The sequence below is a fragment of the Triticum aestivum genome, chromosome 4B (assembly GCF_018294505.1).
Source record: "Triticum aestivum cultivar Chinese Spring chromosome 4B, IWGSC CS RefSeq v2.1, whole genome shotgun sequence".
Lineage (NCBI taxonomy): Eukaryota > Viridiplantae > Streptophyta > Magnoliopsida > Poales > Poaceae > Triticum > Triticum aestivum.
The window spans coordinates 351328454-351340772 of NC_057804.1; the positions used below are offsets into that span (position 1 = coordinate 351328454).

Here is a 12319-nt window from a genome sequence, read left to right on the forward strand (position 1 = left end):
TAGTACCTTAAAGTGGTGATTTATTTTCTTATACTAACGGAGCTCATGAGATTTTTTGTTGAGTTTTGTGTTGTGAAGTTTTCAAGTTTTGGATAAGGATTTGATGGACTATGGAATAAGGAGTGGCAACAGCCTAAGCTTGGGGATGCCCAAGGCACCCCAAGGTAATATTGAAGGACAACCAAAAGCCTAAGCTTGGGGATGCCCCTGAAGGCATCCCCTCTTTCGTCTTCGTCCATCAGTAACTTTACTTGAGGCTATATTCCACATGATATGTGTTATCCTTGGAGCGTCTTGTATGATTTGAGTCTTTGCTTTTTAGTTTACCACAATCATCCTTGTTGTACACACCTTTTGGGAGAGACACACATGAATCGTGTTTTATTAGAATACTCTACGTGCTTCACTTATATCTTTTGAGCTAGGCAATATTGCTCTAGTACTTCACTTATATCTTTTTAGAGCACAGCGGTGGCTTTATTTCATAAAAATTATTGAACTCTCATGCTTCACTTACATTATTTTGAGAGTCGTTTAGAACAACATGGTAATTTGCTTAGGTTATAAAACTAGTCCTAATATGATGGGCATCCAAGAGGGATATAATAAAAACTTTCATATGAAGTGGATTAAATACTATGAGAAGTTTGATTCTTTATGATTGTTTTGAGATATGAAGATGGTGATAGTAGAGTCATGCTAGTGGAGTAATTTTGAATTTGAGAAATACTTGTGTTGAGGTTTGTGAGTCCCGTAGCATGCACGTATGGTGAACCGTTGTGTGACAAATTTGAAGCATGAAGTATCTCTTTGATTGTCATCCTTCGTGTGGAGGTCGGGATCGCGCGATGGCTAACTCCTACCAACCCTTCCCCTAGGAGCATGCGCGTAGTGCTTGGTTTTGATGACTTATAGATTTTTGCAATAAGTATGCGAGTTCTTTATGACTAATGTTGAGTCCATGGATTATACACACTCTCACCCTTTCACCATTGCTAGCCTCTCTTGTGCCGCGCAACTTTCGCCGGTACCATACACCCACCATATATCTTCCTCAAAACAGCCACCATACCTATCTATTATGGCCTTTCCATAGCCATTCCGAGATATATTGCCATGCAACTTTCCACTGTTCCGTTTATCATGACACGCTTCATCATTGTCATATTGCTTTGCATGATCATGTAGTCGACATCGTATTTGTGACAAAGCCACCTTTCATAATTCTTTCATACATGTCACTCTTGATTCATTGCACATCCCGGTACACCGCCGGAGGCATTCATATAGAGTCATATTTTGTTCTAAGTATTGAGTTGTAATTTTTCGAGTTGTAAAAGTGGTTTCGTGGCTTCCCTGGATGTTTTCAGGGTATATAAGAGTATATATAGGCGAAGGAGCTAGGTCAGGAGCCAGTGGGGACGTGCAAGTGGGGACGTCGGCGGACGGCCGCTGGCCGGCTGTCGGGCAGTGCGGCGCTGTAACCTGGTGAAGTGACTGTGGGCGTTGGTGAAGCAGCCCGCGGGAACGTCAGCGGGTGGCCGCTGGCCGGCTGTCGGCCGGGGCAGCACCGCAACCTGGTGAAGTGATGGTGGGGTCATGGCAGCCAGATCGAGAAGGGCAGCGCGAGGAGGAGGGGAAGGAAGGTGCGACCGCACAGGCGTGGAGGAGGAGTGGGCGGAGGTCGTGCGGAGCAGTTTTTTAGGAGAAGGGATTGGGCACGATTAGTGGTCGATGATTGGTTCTCAACGTGGACGAATCGGTAGGAAGGGTTAGTTGATCGGTGGACTGGTGACTTGCTAGCGTTAAACACAGGAAGACCGTGAACCATTAGATCATGTGATTAGGCGACTGAGATGATTTGGATCTGCTCCCTCTCATATTTTTATAGGAGTAGCGGATTTTTTAAGGAACTTATAGTAGTAGATAGATAGTAGATGATGGTTTGTGCAATTTTCTTTTTTTAGGTGATTTTGAGGAGTTTACTTTGCTACCGGCGCTAGTGACGATCCTTTTTGAGGGCTAGTGATGATCCAACCCCCTTAGGGTGTGTTTGGTTTGAGAACGAAGTGAAATGGAATGTAATGGTTCCATTTCACTAGAATGGGTCGGTTTCGTCTTTGTGTTTGGTAGAGGTAATTCAAAGGAATGGAACGGTTCCATCTTGATGTTTGGTAGGGGTAATTCGAAGGAATGGAATTTGTTCATCTTTCCACTTGTTTTCTTGTGATTGAACTTTAGCATCAAACATAAACAAGACACAATTGACATACACACCGCCCTCTTAGCCATCAGCAATACTTAGCCGCAAAAACTCATCATTTCTGTCATCTGTACACATAACATCAAATTCAGCGAGGATAATGCAGGTCGCGAGCAGTAGCAATAGCAGCACGACACACAACAACAATAGCAGCAAGTGCATTACTTGCGTCAGGTGTTCAAGAACGAGCTTTTGCTACATTCCGGTATGGGAGTTGACGATGCTCAGTCTTCCAACTCTGCAAACGAGAGCGTCCAAAGCAAAGATAAAGACGAGGAGAGCAGACCGGCTACGGGGACGATGACTGGCAGCAAGTTGAAAGGAAAGGCAACCAACGCGACTACCAGAGATGGCCGCCACCGTCGCTGGACCTTGTCGGATTCGACGAGAAGGGGATGGGACGGTCACGACCGGGTCGTCGCCGCCAGCGTCAGCTGCGAGTGTGCTGGCGGTGAGGCTGGGAGCACGTTGGGAATCGATCCGCCGCCGCCGCTCGCCTCGGGCGCCGCCTCCCGGTGCCTGCCAGATGCAAGGGAGAGACGAGGGAAGGAGATAAGCGGGCGTTGAGAGTCACGAGAGCGAGCGGTTCCCTGTCGTCCGAGGAACGACTCGGTTACGGATCTGGGCCGAATATTCCTTTTTTGGGAACGAGTGGATTCCGTTCTGCCTGCGTACCGAACACAAGAATGAGGCCCAATGACGGATTGGACCCATTCCATTCCACTCGGTGACGTGTACCAAACACACCCTTATTCTTCACGGCAGGCCGGGCTGAACAGCCCGTGTTCAGCCCAACACATGTTCCACTAGCCCGCACACGCAACTCCCGGTCCCGGTCAATCCCCACCACTCGTTTTCCCTCCTCACGCCCCGTTTATTCCATCTCCCCCCTACGCACCTCTTGCCACCGCCGCAGCACATCCCCGAAAGCTAGGTTTTTATCACTCCACCTATCATCATCGCCTCGGCGGCCGCACAACCCACCCTCCCCCTCGAAGCCCCGATCTCCTTCACTTCTCCTCTCCGTGCCAGATCGTTGTTTATGAGGTATGAATGGACTCAATCGCCGCCTTACTGGATCTCCGCCTTTCCTTGTTTGATGGCTGATGGATCCGCGGAGCTTCGTAGGATTGCCTGGATCGGAGGGATGGACTCTTCGTCCTGTTTAGCGTGCTAGTATTAGTAGGTTGTGCTTGGTGGCGATAGTTCATGATTTTCGCGCTCTTGGATGCGCCAATCGATTCTGGGAGTGCGAACAACGCTGTTAGCGTGACATTCCAGTATTCCACACTTGGTTTTGATCAGATCCAACTGATTTTGCGCGGTTAGGTTCCATCTGGCATTTTTTGTTTATTAATCCGTGCAAGGTAAGTGTTTCCCTGCTTATTAAGAAACGTGCACGGGAGTTTTCTTTCCGACGTTTAGGGTTTCTTGATTTTCCTAGTTAAGGGATTTGATGATCTTTTGATGTTGTGAAACGTTGGATGAAGTTGCTATGCTCTTATCAGTTCTTTAGGTTCCTCGATTCCTTGGTGCACAGTAATTGGTTTGCCACTATTATTATCTGAGATGAATATTTTTTCAGGTTTTTTTGGACACAGGTGATTGTCTCCATGTTACTTGCTACTTTTTTTGAGTGGTGCTTGTTGCTTTTTTGGGCCTTGGATTAATTGAAGCAAGGTTGTTAACATTCGTTACATGAATTCTTATTTTGACAATTCTTACTCGTCTCTCTCTCGATAAATATTTATTTGGTCCCCCCTTTCTACAACTCCGAGTTTGTATATGCAGTGTCAATATTTCTTTGGCGAGCATATGAATTTTCATATCAACTGCTTATTTCATAATGTTAACTGTTGTGGTTTAATTATAACAACATGGGACTTTATTGGTGAAAACCTGTATTTTTTTTGATCTATTGTATTTCATCGTGATCTTTTTATTGACTAGTATGCTAAATCTGCTCATCTTAGTTATGACGAATGAGTTTCTGAATTTTGTTGCTTTGTCTATCTTTATTATAGCAAAGAGTCCTGGATTGGTGAAAGCTTCTTGCCTTTGCTTGACCTGTATATTTCAAGTAGACGCTCCATAGTTGGTAAGCAATATTTGCTAAATTATGTACCTAAGCCAACTGAAGGTCGACATCTATACCTAATAATAATAATAATATTGAAGGGAGGATTCTTTCTTCCCTCAATCTTTCGTCCGTCACCCCGCCTTTCATACATCGCAAATTTTCGTCCACCACCCCAACGTGCCTTCCGTATGTTGCTGGTTACATCCGCGTTAATGGGCCTGCTTCCCCGCGCTGCTTTGCTAATGAGCCTGCCTATCAGCACTGCCTCCATTTGAGCAGCTTTCCCCAGGCCAAGGCCCATACAGAGCAGCAATACTATCCTATAATCAGCTAAAAATAGGCAGCTGTGGGAATTGAACTAGCGACCTGGAGTGTTAAATTCTTACCCGCTAACCATCTGAGCCAGCTGAATTTTGTGAGAACTGTACGAACGTCCCTTACTTTGTATTGATCAAGTGGTGTTTTTTGAATGTCACCCTACAACCAAAAGAGGCTCTCCTAACTTGCTGCTGCCATGCTTAACTGCTCGCACTGCTCTTGATTGCCTTCTGATAAGCTGCTGCTTGTGTGCTAGATGAATGGATAGCAGGGAATCATATTGAATTGGAAAATATTGAGAACATATGGGTTTGGTTGAAAACTTTTAAAAAAGACACCAGAAGAGTATGTGTCAGAGAAACATCACCTGTTTTAACTCTTGAAACAGGCTTCCCCCCGCTTTATATATATGAACGCCCCGCCAAGGGCCGAACAGATACAAGGTGATGAGAGAAACCTCTTACAAAGCAGATGGAAGATAAAACAAAAAAAATACAGCTGGATAACATATTAACGCACACACCCAGTTGTCACCGGGGAAGGCTGCCTACCGTGTACTCTGAGCTGTGGAGTGTTGATCCTGCCTGCAGACAACAAGGATCTAGAGCGGAAACAACCTTGTCACGTTTAAATGATAGGGTGCCACTGAGACTGCCCCACACCAACGCCTAAGATCTTTGAGAACCTGTTTTTAACAACTAGCCTCCTTTGTTTTTTAGCAAAGACTATAATACACTGTCGTTTTATCTACAGTTATATGAGTTTGTTACCTCTGTGTTTTATCGAAGATTAAATGCGAGTATTTTATGCGTTGTTGACTTCGTTGAAGATTTTAACAAAATTTCTATGAAATTAGTATAGGTGTCCTGATAAAGTTTGCCAGTAGAATAATGTGTATATCTTTATTACCCTGTTGCAACGCACGGGCATATGTGCTAGTGTAAAATTATGTTAGCAAGCCAATTGCCAAGTGTGGAATCAAACCAAGTGAAGGACAACTGTTGTTGGCTTGCCGACAATTTACCTGCCAACCAAGCAGCCTCAGATATCTTTGTACGAATTGGTATGTTAGATCTAGGCATTTTAGGGGTGATTGACGAAGTAGGAAGTAAGGGCACGTTCCTTGATTTTGTCAAGGTTAACTCTGCCACAGCGAAGCTTAGGTAGTGTGTATGACTAAGCAAGTTGGCAAAACACTGACTCACACATCGGGATATGCACAACTGTGGGAAGGATCAATGCCTAAAAGCTTCTGGCGTGCCTACAGATAGCCATGGCAAGGCAAAATGTGGAACGAACCAAATATCCCTTGAGTAAAAGTCCTGTGGTTGTACTTTAATTTACAACATTTTGTATCTCTGCTCTTTGTGATCTTTTTGTTCAACAAGTAGAAACCAATCAGGCAGAATAGTGTATCTGTAGGCCACTATTTTCATTCGCCGAGAAGAAGTTTCTAGCTATTTTATTTCCATATCATTTTTTCCTGGTATGCTCTAATTTGTGTTAATTCATTGCAGCTCGAAGGAGAAGCCCACCCTCGGGTAATACTCCTGTGTTTACTCACACCCTTGTTTCATTCTTCTTTCATCGTCGATGCTGAGATCATATTAGTTAATGTATTGTTGATTTGTGATGCAACCGGACATGTGTCTGCCCAGCTATTCATATGTGTCTAATAAATTCATTTCACTGATACATTTTGTCTGCATGTTATGTATTTCTGACTTTTCAGTACGGCATGCCTTGCAACAAAAGGTGGCATCCTTTTTTATTTTTTTGGCCGGAGTGCTTTGGCCTCAAACCCTTCTTTTTCTAACTGGGTTTGTCCTAATCAACATTTCATGCGACACTTGTACAAATTGGTGTTCACAATATCATAGTGGTTGTTTGCATTTGTCTTGATATCTGTATAGTGTTGTTCCAACTATGCACACTAACATAAGAAACTTTCTTCCTGTTGAATGATATTTGCTTTACATAGTTATCTTATGATAATATGATTCTGATTTACTTCCTATCTGTTATTGCCGGCAAATTCTTTGTTGGGGATCTTGTGTGTACCATTATAATTTTTTTATGTACTGCAGAGGCCAGCGGATTAAGACCCGCAAGCGGAATATCGCAGCTCCTTTGGACCCTTCGTCGTTCTCTGATGCAATTGTCCAGATTTATCTGGATAATGCTGGAGACCTGGTTAGCCACTGTTTAACTTACTGAATTTCACCTGTTGTAATGCTTGTAAATTGTAAGCGTCTGCATTTGGGAAATATTGTCGAACATCAAAATGTTACTTCCTCGTGAGATATATGCAGTTAGCATTTTTCTAAACATAGGGACATCTCAGGATTACTTCTATTTGCAATAGGTAGTTTTAGAAAATCTACCTTGTGAGTTTTGCCTCGTAAATTAGCTAAGGACTTAGTGCTTATCAATTGAAAATGCAATCGATCAGTGCTTCTCTCTTTGACAACTTATTTCATTAAATATGGTCAACTTCCAGCTATGTTTTAAAGGCGTCCCTAAGGCGACGCCTAGGCGACGCCTAGGCGTCGAAGCGCTCCCCCTCCGCTTTGGAAAATCGACCGCTTTGGGCGCCTAGGCGTCCAAAGCGCCCGCCTAGGCGTCGCCTAGGCGCCAAAGCGCCCCCCCTCCCTAAGGCGGTAAGGCGTCGCCTTAAAAACATAGACTTCCAGTTCAGTCAATGCAACAGTTTTGTTTACATATCATAGATTTGTGCGAGGTACTTCCAGTTCAGTCAATGCAACAGTTTTGTTTACATATCATAGATTTGTGCGAGGTAAAGGAAGAGTTGCATAGTGAATAAAAGCGGGGGTCCTTGTTGAAGATTAGGCTGATTAGCTGGACTAGGGCATTGCTTTTTTCATGTTAGTTAACATCTACTACCTCCGTCCCATAATATAAGAACGTTTTTGACACTACACTAGTGTAAAAAACGTTCTTATATTATGGGACGGAGGGAGTAATATGTATCTATGACTAATGTTACAAATCTGGAAACACGCCTTTGCCTTCTATTTTATTTTTCTACCCTGAGCAGTTAATATGAATAAAGGTGATGTCTTGCAGGAACTTGTTGCCAAAAGTATAGAGTCATCAGATCTCAACTTCTCACGTTACGGTGACACTTTCTTTGAGGTATGCATGGTCCAGTTTCTATATTGAACATTTTTCATATATGCCTCGTTTGCATATGGTCATGCCTTTCTCCCAGTATCAGCATTTATGGATCGCTTAATTGAGCTACACTGATTATCTTTGTTTTTACAGTTTATATTGCAAGAGTCTTAAGATTGTTTGAAAGTTTCCTTTTCTGAATTTTATGCTCGTTTACAGTTGGCTTGTGTAAGATTTGGAACTCCTTTTATGAAATTGCAATCTTCATGCTAACATTTTCCGAATATGCATGTCAAACTTTAAATTAAATGGCTTTGAATTCTGTCTAGTTAAATTTTTAATTGTCTTTAGTGTGCAATTCACTATGTTCAATTTTTTAAACATACATTTAATTTACAAAAGAATCGATTATTATATGTGAAGCTAAAGGTTCGACACGAGTACTCTTTCCTTATCTGCATGCTAGAAGATTGGTAGATGGTGGATCAAGTTATTGCTTGCTGTTTTTGCTGTTCTCTTTCTCATTTTGCAATCTGAGATTTCTACTTCTGATTTCCTCTTATTCATTTTCTGTTACCCATTTTTATATGCTCAAACTAACTCATGTTTCAGCATTAACTCTTGCAACTGGCATACCTATAATAAGTAGCCCCCCTCCATGCAAATCAGAAAGGTTAATGTTTGAGTGAATGTATGAATGCAGGTTGTTTTCATTGGTGTGCGTACTCAGCCTGGTACGATTAAACCCGAAGAAGAGGGAGAGCGCCACCCCTATTCTCTCATTGACTGTGCAGCACAACGTGAAGCAATATTACCTTATGTCCTCTTTATTCAGAAAACACTGCGCAGGAGGCCTTTCTTAATAAAGAGTCTTGAAAATGTTATGCGAAAATTTCTCCAGTCTTTGGAGTTCTTTGAAGAAAATGAGAGACAAAAACTTGCCATTTTCACGGCACTTGCATTTTCTCAGAAATTATCAGGTCTGCCACCTGAAACTGTCTTTCAGCCATTGCTTAAGGACAATCTTGTTGCCAAAGGGATAGTGCTTTCATTCATTACTGAGTTCTTCAAGGAATATCTGAAGGAAAATAGTTTGGATGATCTGATTGCACTTTTAAAGAAAGGCAAAATGGAGGACAATTTACTTGAATTTTTTCCATCAGGAAAGAGAACCTCTGAGGCTTTGTCTGAGCATTTCACGTGAGTTTTTAGACGCTGTTTGTGTTGATTCAATTTCTTCATGTTCTCATTTGCACGAGAGTGTAGTTTTGTTGTTTATTTTGTTACCGGCTGATCTTTTTACCTTTTTACATCAGCAAAGAAGGTTTGACTAGCCTTGTTGAGTACAATAGCAAGAAAATGTTTGAAGTTAAGCTCAAGGAGATAAAGTCAACTCTGACCACTATGATCAATGAAGAAGCTGAAATATCTGAAGTAACTGAGGTTGTCAAGCAACAGGTTAAAGATGCTAAATTTCCTGATATAGAGGTTGTTCGCATGCTGTGGGATGTGCTGATGGAGGCTGTTCAGTGGTCTGGAAAGAACCAGCAGCAAAATTCTAATTCAGCACTTAGGCAGGTAAGATCTGTGTTGGAATTATGTTTTTCTCTTGAAAGTGCTCATAAGTCCTAGGGAAGAAGTAAATCTCAAGTAACGACATAATAAACTTTCCTACACCAGGATACTGGATTCAGTTTGCTTTCAGCGTTGCACAATGCTACTTACCTCACATCCAAACAATGCTGTTGTACTCCATTGGTCTTGTCCCATGTGCTATAGATTTTTTTTGCTTGTACATGTCCTTACGAAACGGTAAATTTGGTCTGTCAAGTTGCATAGAAGTTGAAATTATAAGACATGTCATGGATTTTTGTTGCTGTTGATAGGCTTCTAAGTTTCTTGCATTGAGTGAGGGCTGATTATTTTGTTGCTTTGGAAGTTGGTAGAGTGAATTTGAGCATTCCATTCTTGTGAAAGCTATAACAAGTGTGGCCTGTCATGGGATAATAAGCTTAGGGCATCTGTAGCTAGTTAGTTAGGCATGTAGTCCCTCTAAACAAATGTAAGTTGTTTTAAATCATTCGAGGGAGTAACTACTAGTGATATTATTTTGAAAGGGATTCATCTTATTTGTTGTGTTGTCCATTTGCATTTGCAGGTGAATGCTTGGGCTGGTCTTATGAATGCATTTTGCACAAGTGGAAAGCTAGAACTGGAACTCATATACAAGGTCCAGACACAATGTTATGAGGATGCTAAGTTGATGAAGCTGTTCCCTGAAATTATAAGATCACTGTATGATCAAGATGTCCTAGCTGAAGATACCATACTTCTTTGGTTCCGCAAGGGTTCAAACCAAAAAGGAAGGTAACTAGTTACGGAGAAGCCATCTGTTAGAAATATTGATAGCATTTAATCTTGATGAAGCTCCTAGTAACTGTAGTTAATCATTCGGCAGGCAATCTTTCGTGAAAGCTCTGGAGCCTTTCGTCAAATGGCTTGAGGAGGCAGAGGAGGAAGAATAAAGAGGCACGGTTGTTGCTTTAAAATGAGTATTTCCTTATACCCCATGTTTGCGGAGACGGTGGTCATCCTTTTGCTGCTTATTACTGAACAAACATTTTATATTCAGATGTGAGCATTGCTGTCATCTGCTATCATTTTCGACATTATTGTACCAGGATTTGGAAGGATCGTTACCTACTTTGTGTTGTGTATTAGTTGTTACATGGATATTTATGCAGAGTGCACGTTTAAGAAGAGGCAAACTCAAGTTTATAACTGTCAGGGACCGTCTACGACGTTGGTGCTTAGCCCAGGCTCCATGATTTGATACTCAGTAGTTTCGTTCCAAGCTGTCCGATCAGTCTGAGCGCTTTGTTGTTTTTTGTGGCAGCGGACATTATCTGCAGTGCAGACAGTCTTCATGCACAAAATTAATCACAGCTGGTCAAAATAAGCCTAAATTGAATGGATAAAGTAACTCAAAATCCAAAAGTACCCTTTGAGCTCAAATGAGCTTGGATAAACAGTAAATTAAAAAAAAGAGAAAATATTCTGATTTTTTGGGTAAACTTTGATAAGGGTCACATTTGTCGAAGGTGTGGCAAAAAAACAAAAACAAAATAAGCGCTGCAAAACAAGTAGCATTTTGGGAGCATCATGTTTGTTTTATTGGTCACAACTTCCAAAAATCTGATCTCATGATAAAAATTTGCAAGCACTTAGAACATTTGTTGAAGCCAAAAGGAAAAATTCAGATTTTTTTTATTTTTTTGAATTTCTTTTGGTTTTATTGTTCATCAAGCTCCGCGTTCCTTTAAATCTTGCATGCAGTGAAACTTTTTCTGGTGCCAGATCATCAAAATTGTCTATGCACGATAGTTTCATTACGGACAACTTAGTATGATACACTTGGTAGGAGTTGCTTGAGTGGCCACTTCATCAAAATTATCTAGTTGGCATGTATGATGCTTCCATTATGGACAACCTAAGTGTTAGAGCAAAATGAGATTGAATAAAAGTGAATGGACGATTAGTCCTAGTATATATACATCTCAAAGAGGTGGGGAGAAGAGATGTCTGTTCGGAGGCATCCCTCCAGAATAGGTGGCAATAGAGAGAACATACTTTTTGTATATAGATCTTCCATCTTGAGAAATCTTCTGTATAATCTTGAGAGTCTCCTCAAAAATCCCATGGTAAAAATATGAGGAGAATAGAGCATATATGTTGCTAAAACTTCTTTAACTCGGTGAGAAAATTAATAAGGTGAAAATGATGCAACATATTATGATTACTGTCTCCTTGATAACTTATATGAGAAAAATCTTTGAAGAAGGAGAAAACTCATTGGTGAGTTTGGAGAACATTAAATATGCTTTGTATACTTTTTTTTAGAAATCCCATTGGGATTTTTTTAGAAAGTATTGCACATGTCGTCTCGTTAAAAACCCGTTATGAGAAACTTTGAGAGAAAGCTCATAAGGGAAAAAGAGTGCGATCTGATATTGCCATTGAAAACTTCTTTAAAACCCAGTGAGAAAAATAAAAGGAGATAATGATATGACATATCATAATGATTGTCTCTTTTAACTCAATATGAGAAAATTAATATAGTTCAGAGGACAATAGATATCCCGTGTATACTTTCCTAAAAAACCCGGTGGAGAAAACATAAAGTATGATCTATGATCTCATGTTGATATTACCTCGTTAAAAACCGTAATGAGAACCTGTAAAAGTAAACTCATAAAGAAAAAAAGAGTATAATATGGTGCTTTGAACAGGAGTAATTCAGGAAGATTCCCCCTTGATAGTTGCATATCTTGAAGCCGTCAAATACCAATTCAATGAACATGTTTCTGGAATGTTGAAGTTGGTAGAGACTTCATAAACAAATTAAGAAGGTTGTCACATGATTTGACTTGCAAGATGAACAATATAGTGATATTGCTTACTATGTAACCTGTTTGCATCCGGACAACACAAGGAACATTATCTTTGAGATAATGATTGGTGGA

General features: G+C 41.1%; 1 protein-coding gene across 1 annotated transcript; it reads left to right on the plus strand.

Annotated features, from left to right (window-relative positions):
- The first annotated feature begins 3083 nt into the window (after window positions 1-3083).
- On the plus strand, window positions 3084-10583 carry LOC123092157 (protein krasavietz). The gene is made up of 8 exons (XM_044513848.1): window positions 3084-3310; window positions 6179-6202; window positions 6749-6854; window positions 7749-7817; window positions 8500-8996; window positions 9113-9374; window positions 9955-10163; window positions 10255-10583. Exons 1-8 carry the CDS (start codon window positions 3306-3308, stop codon window positions 10319-10321), a joined length of 1239 nt encoding a protein of 412 aa, XP_044369783.1. The 5' UTR covers window positions 3084-3305; the 3' UTR covers window positions 10322-10583.
- The last annotated feature ends 1736 nt before the right edge of the window (window positions 10584-12319 follow it).

Bases quoted from the DNA above. Each gene is read 5' to 3' on its own strand.
- LOC123092157 (XM_044513848.1), top strand. The intron at 6,855-7,748 runs GTTAGCCACTGT...GATGTCTTGCAG, and splicing joins TGGATAATGCTGGAGACCTG to GAACTTGTTGCCAAAAGTAT. The intron at 8,997-9,112 runs GTGAGTTTTTAG...TTTTTACATCAG, and splicing joins GCTTTGTCTGAGCATTTCAC to CAAAGAAGGTTTGACTAGCC.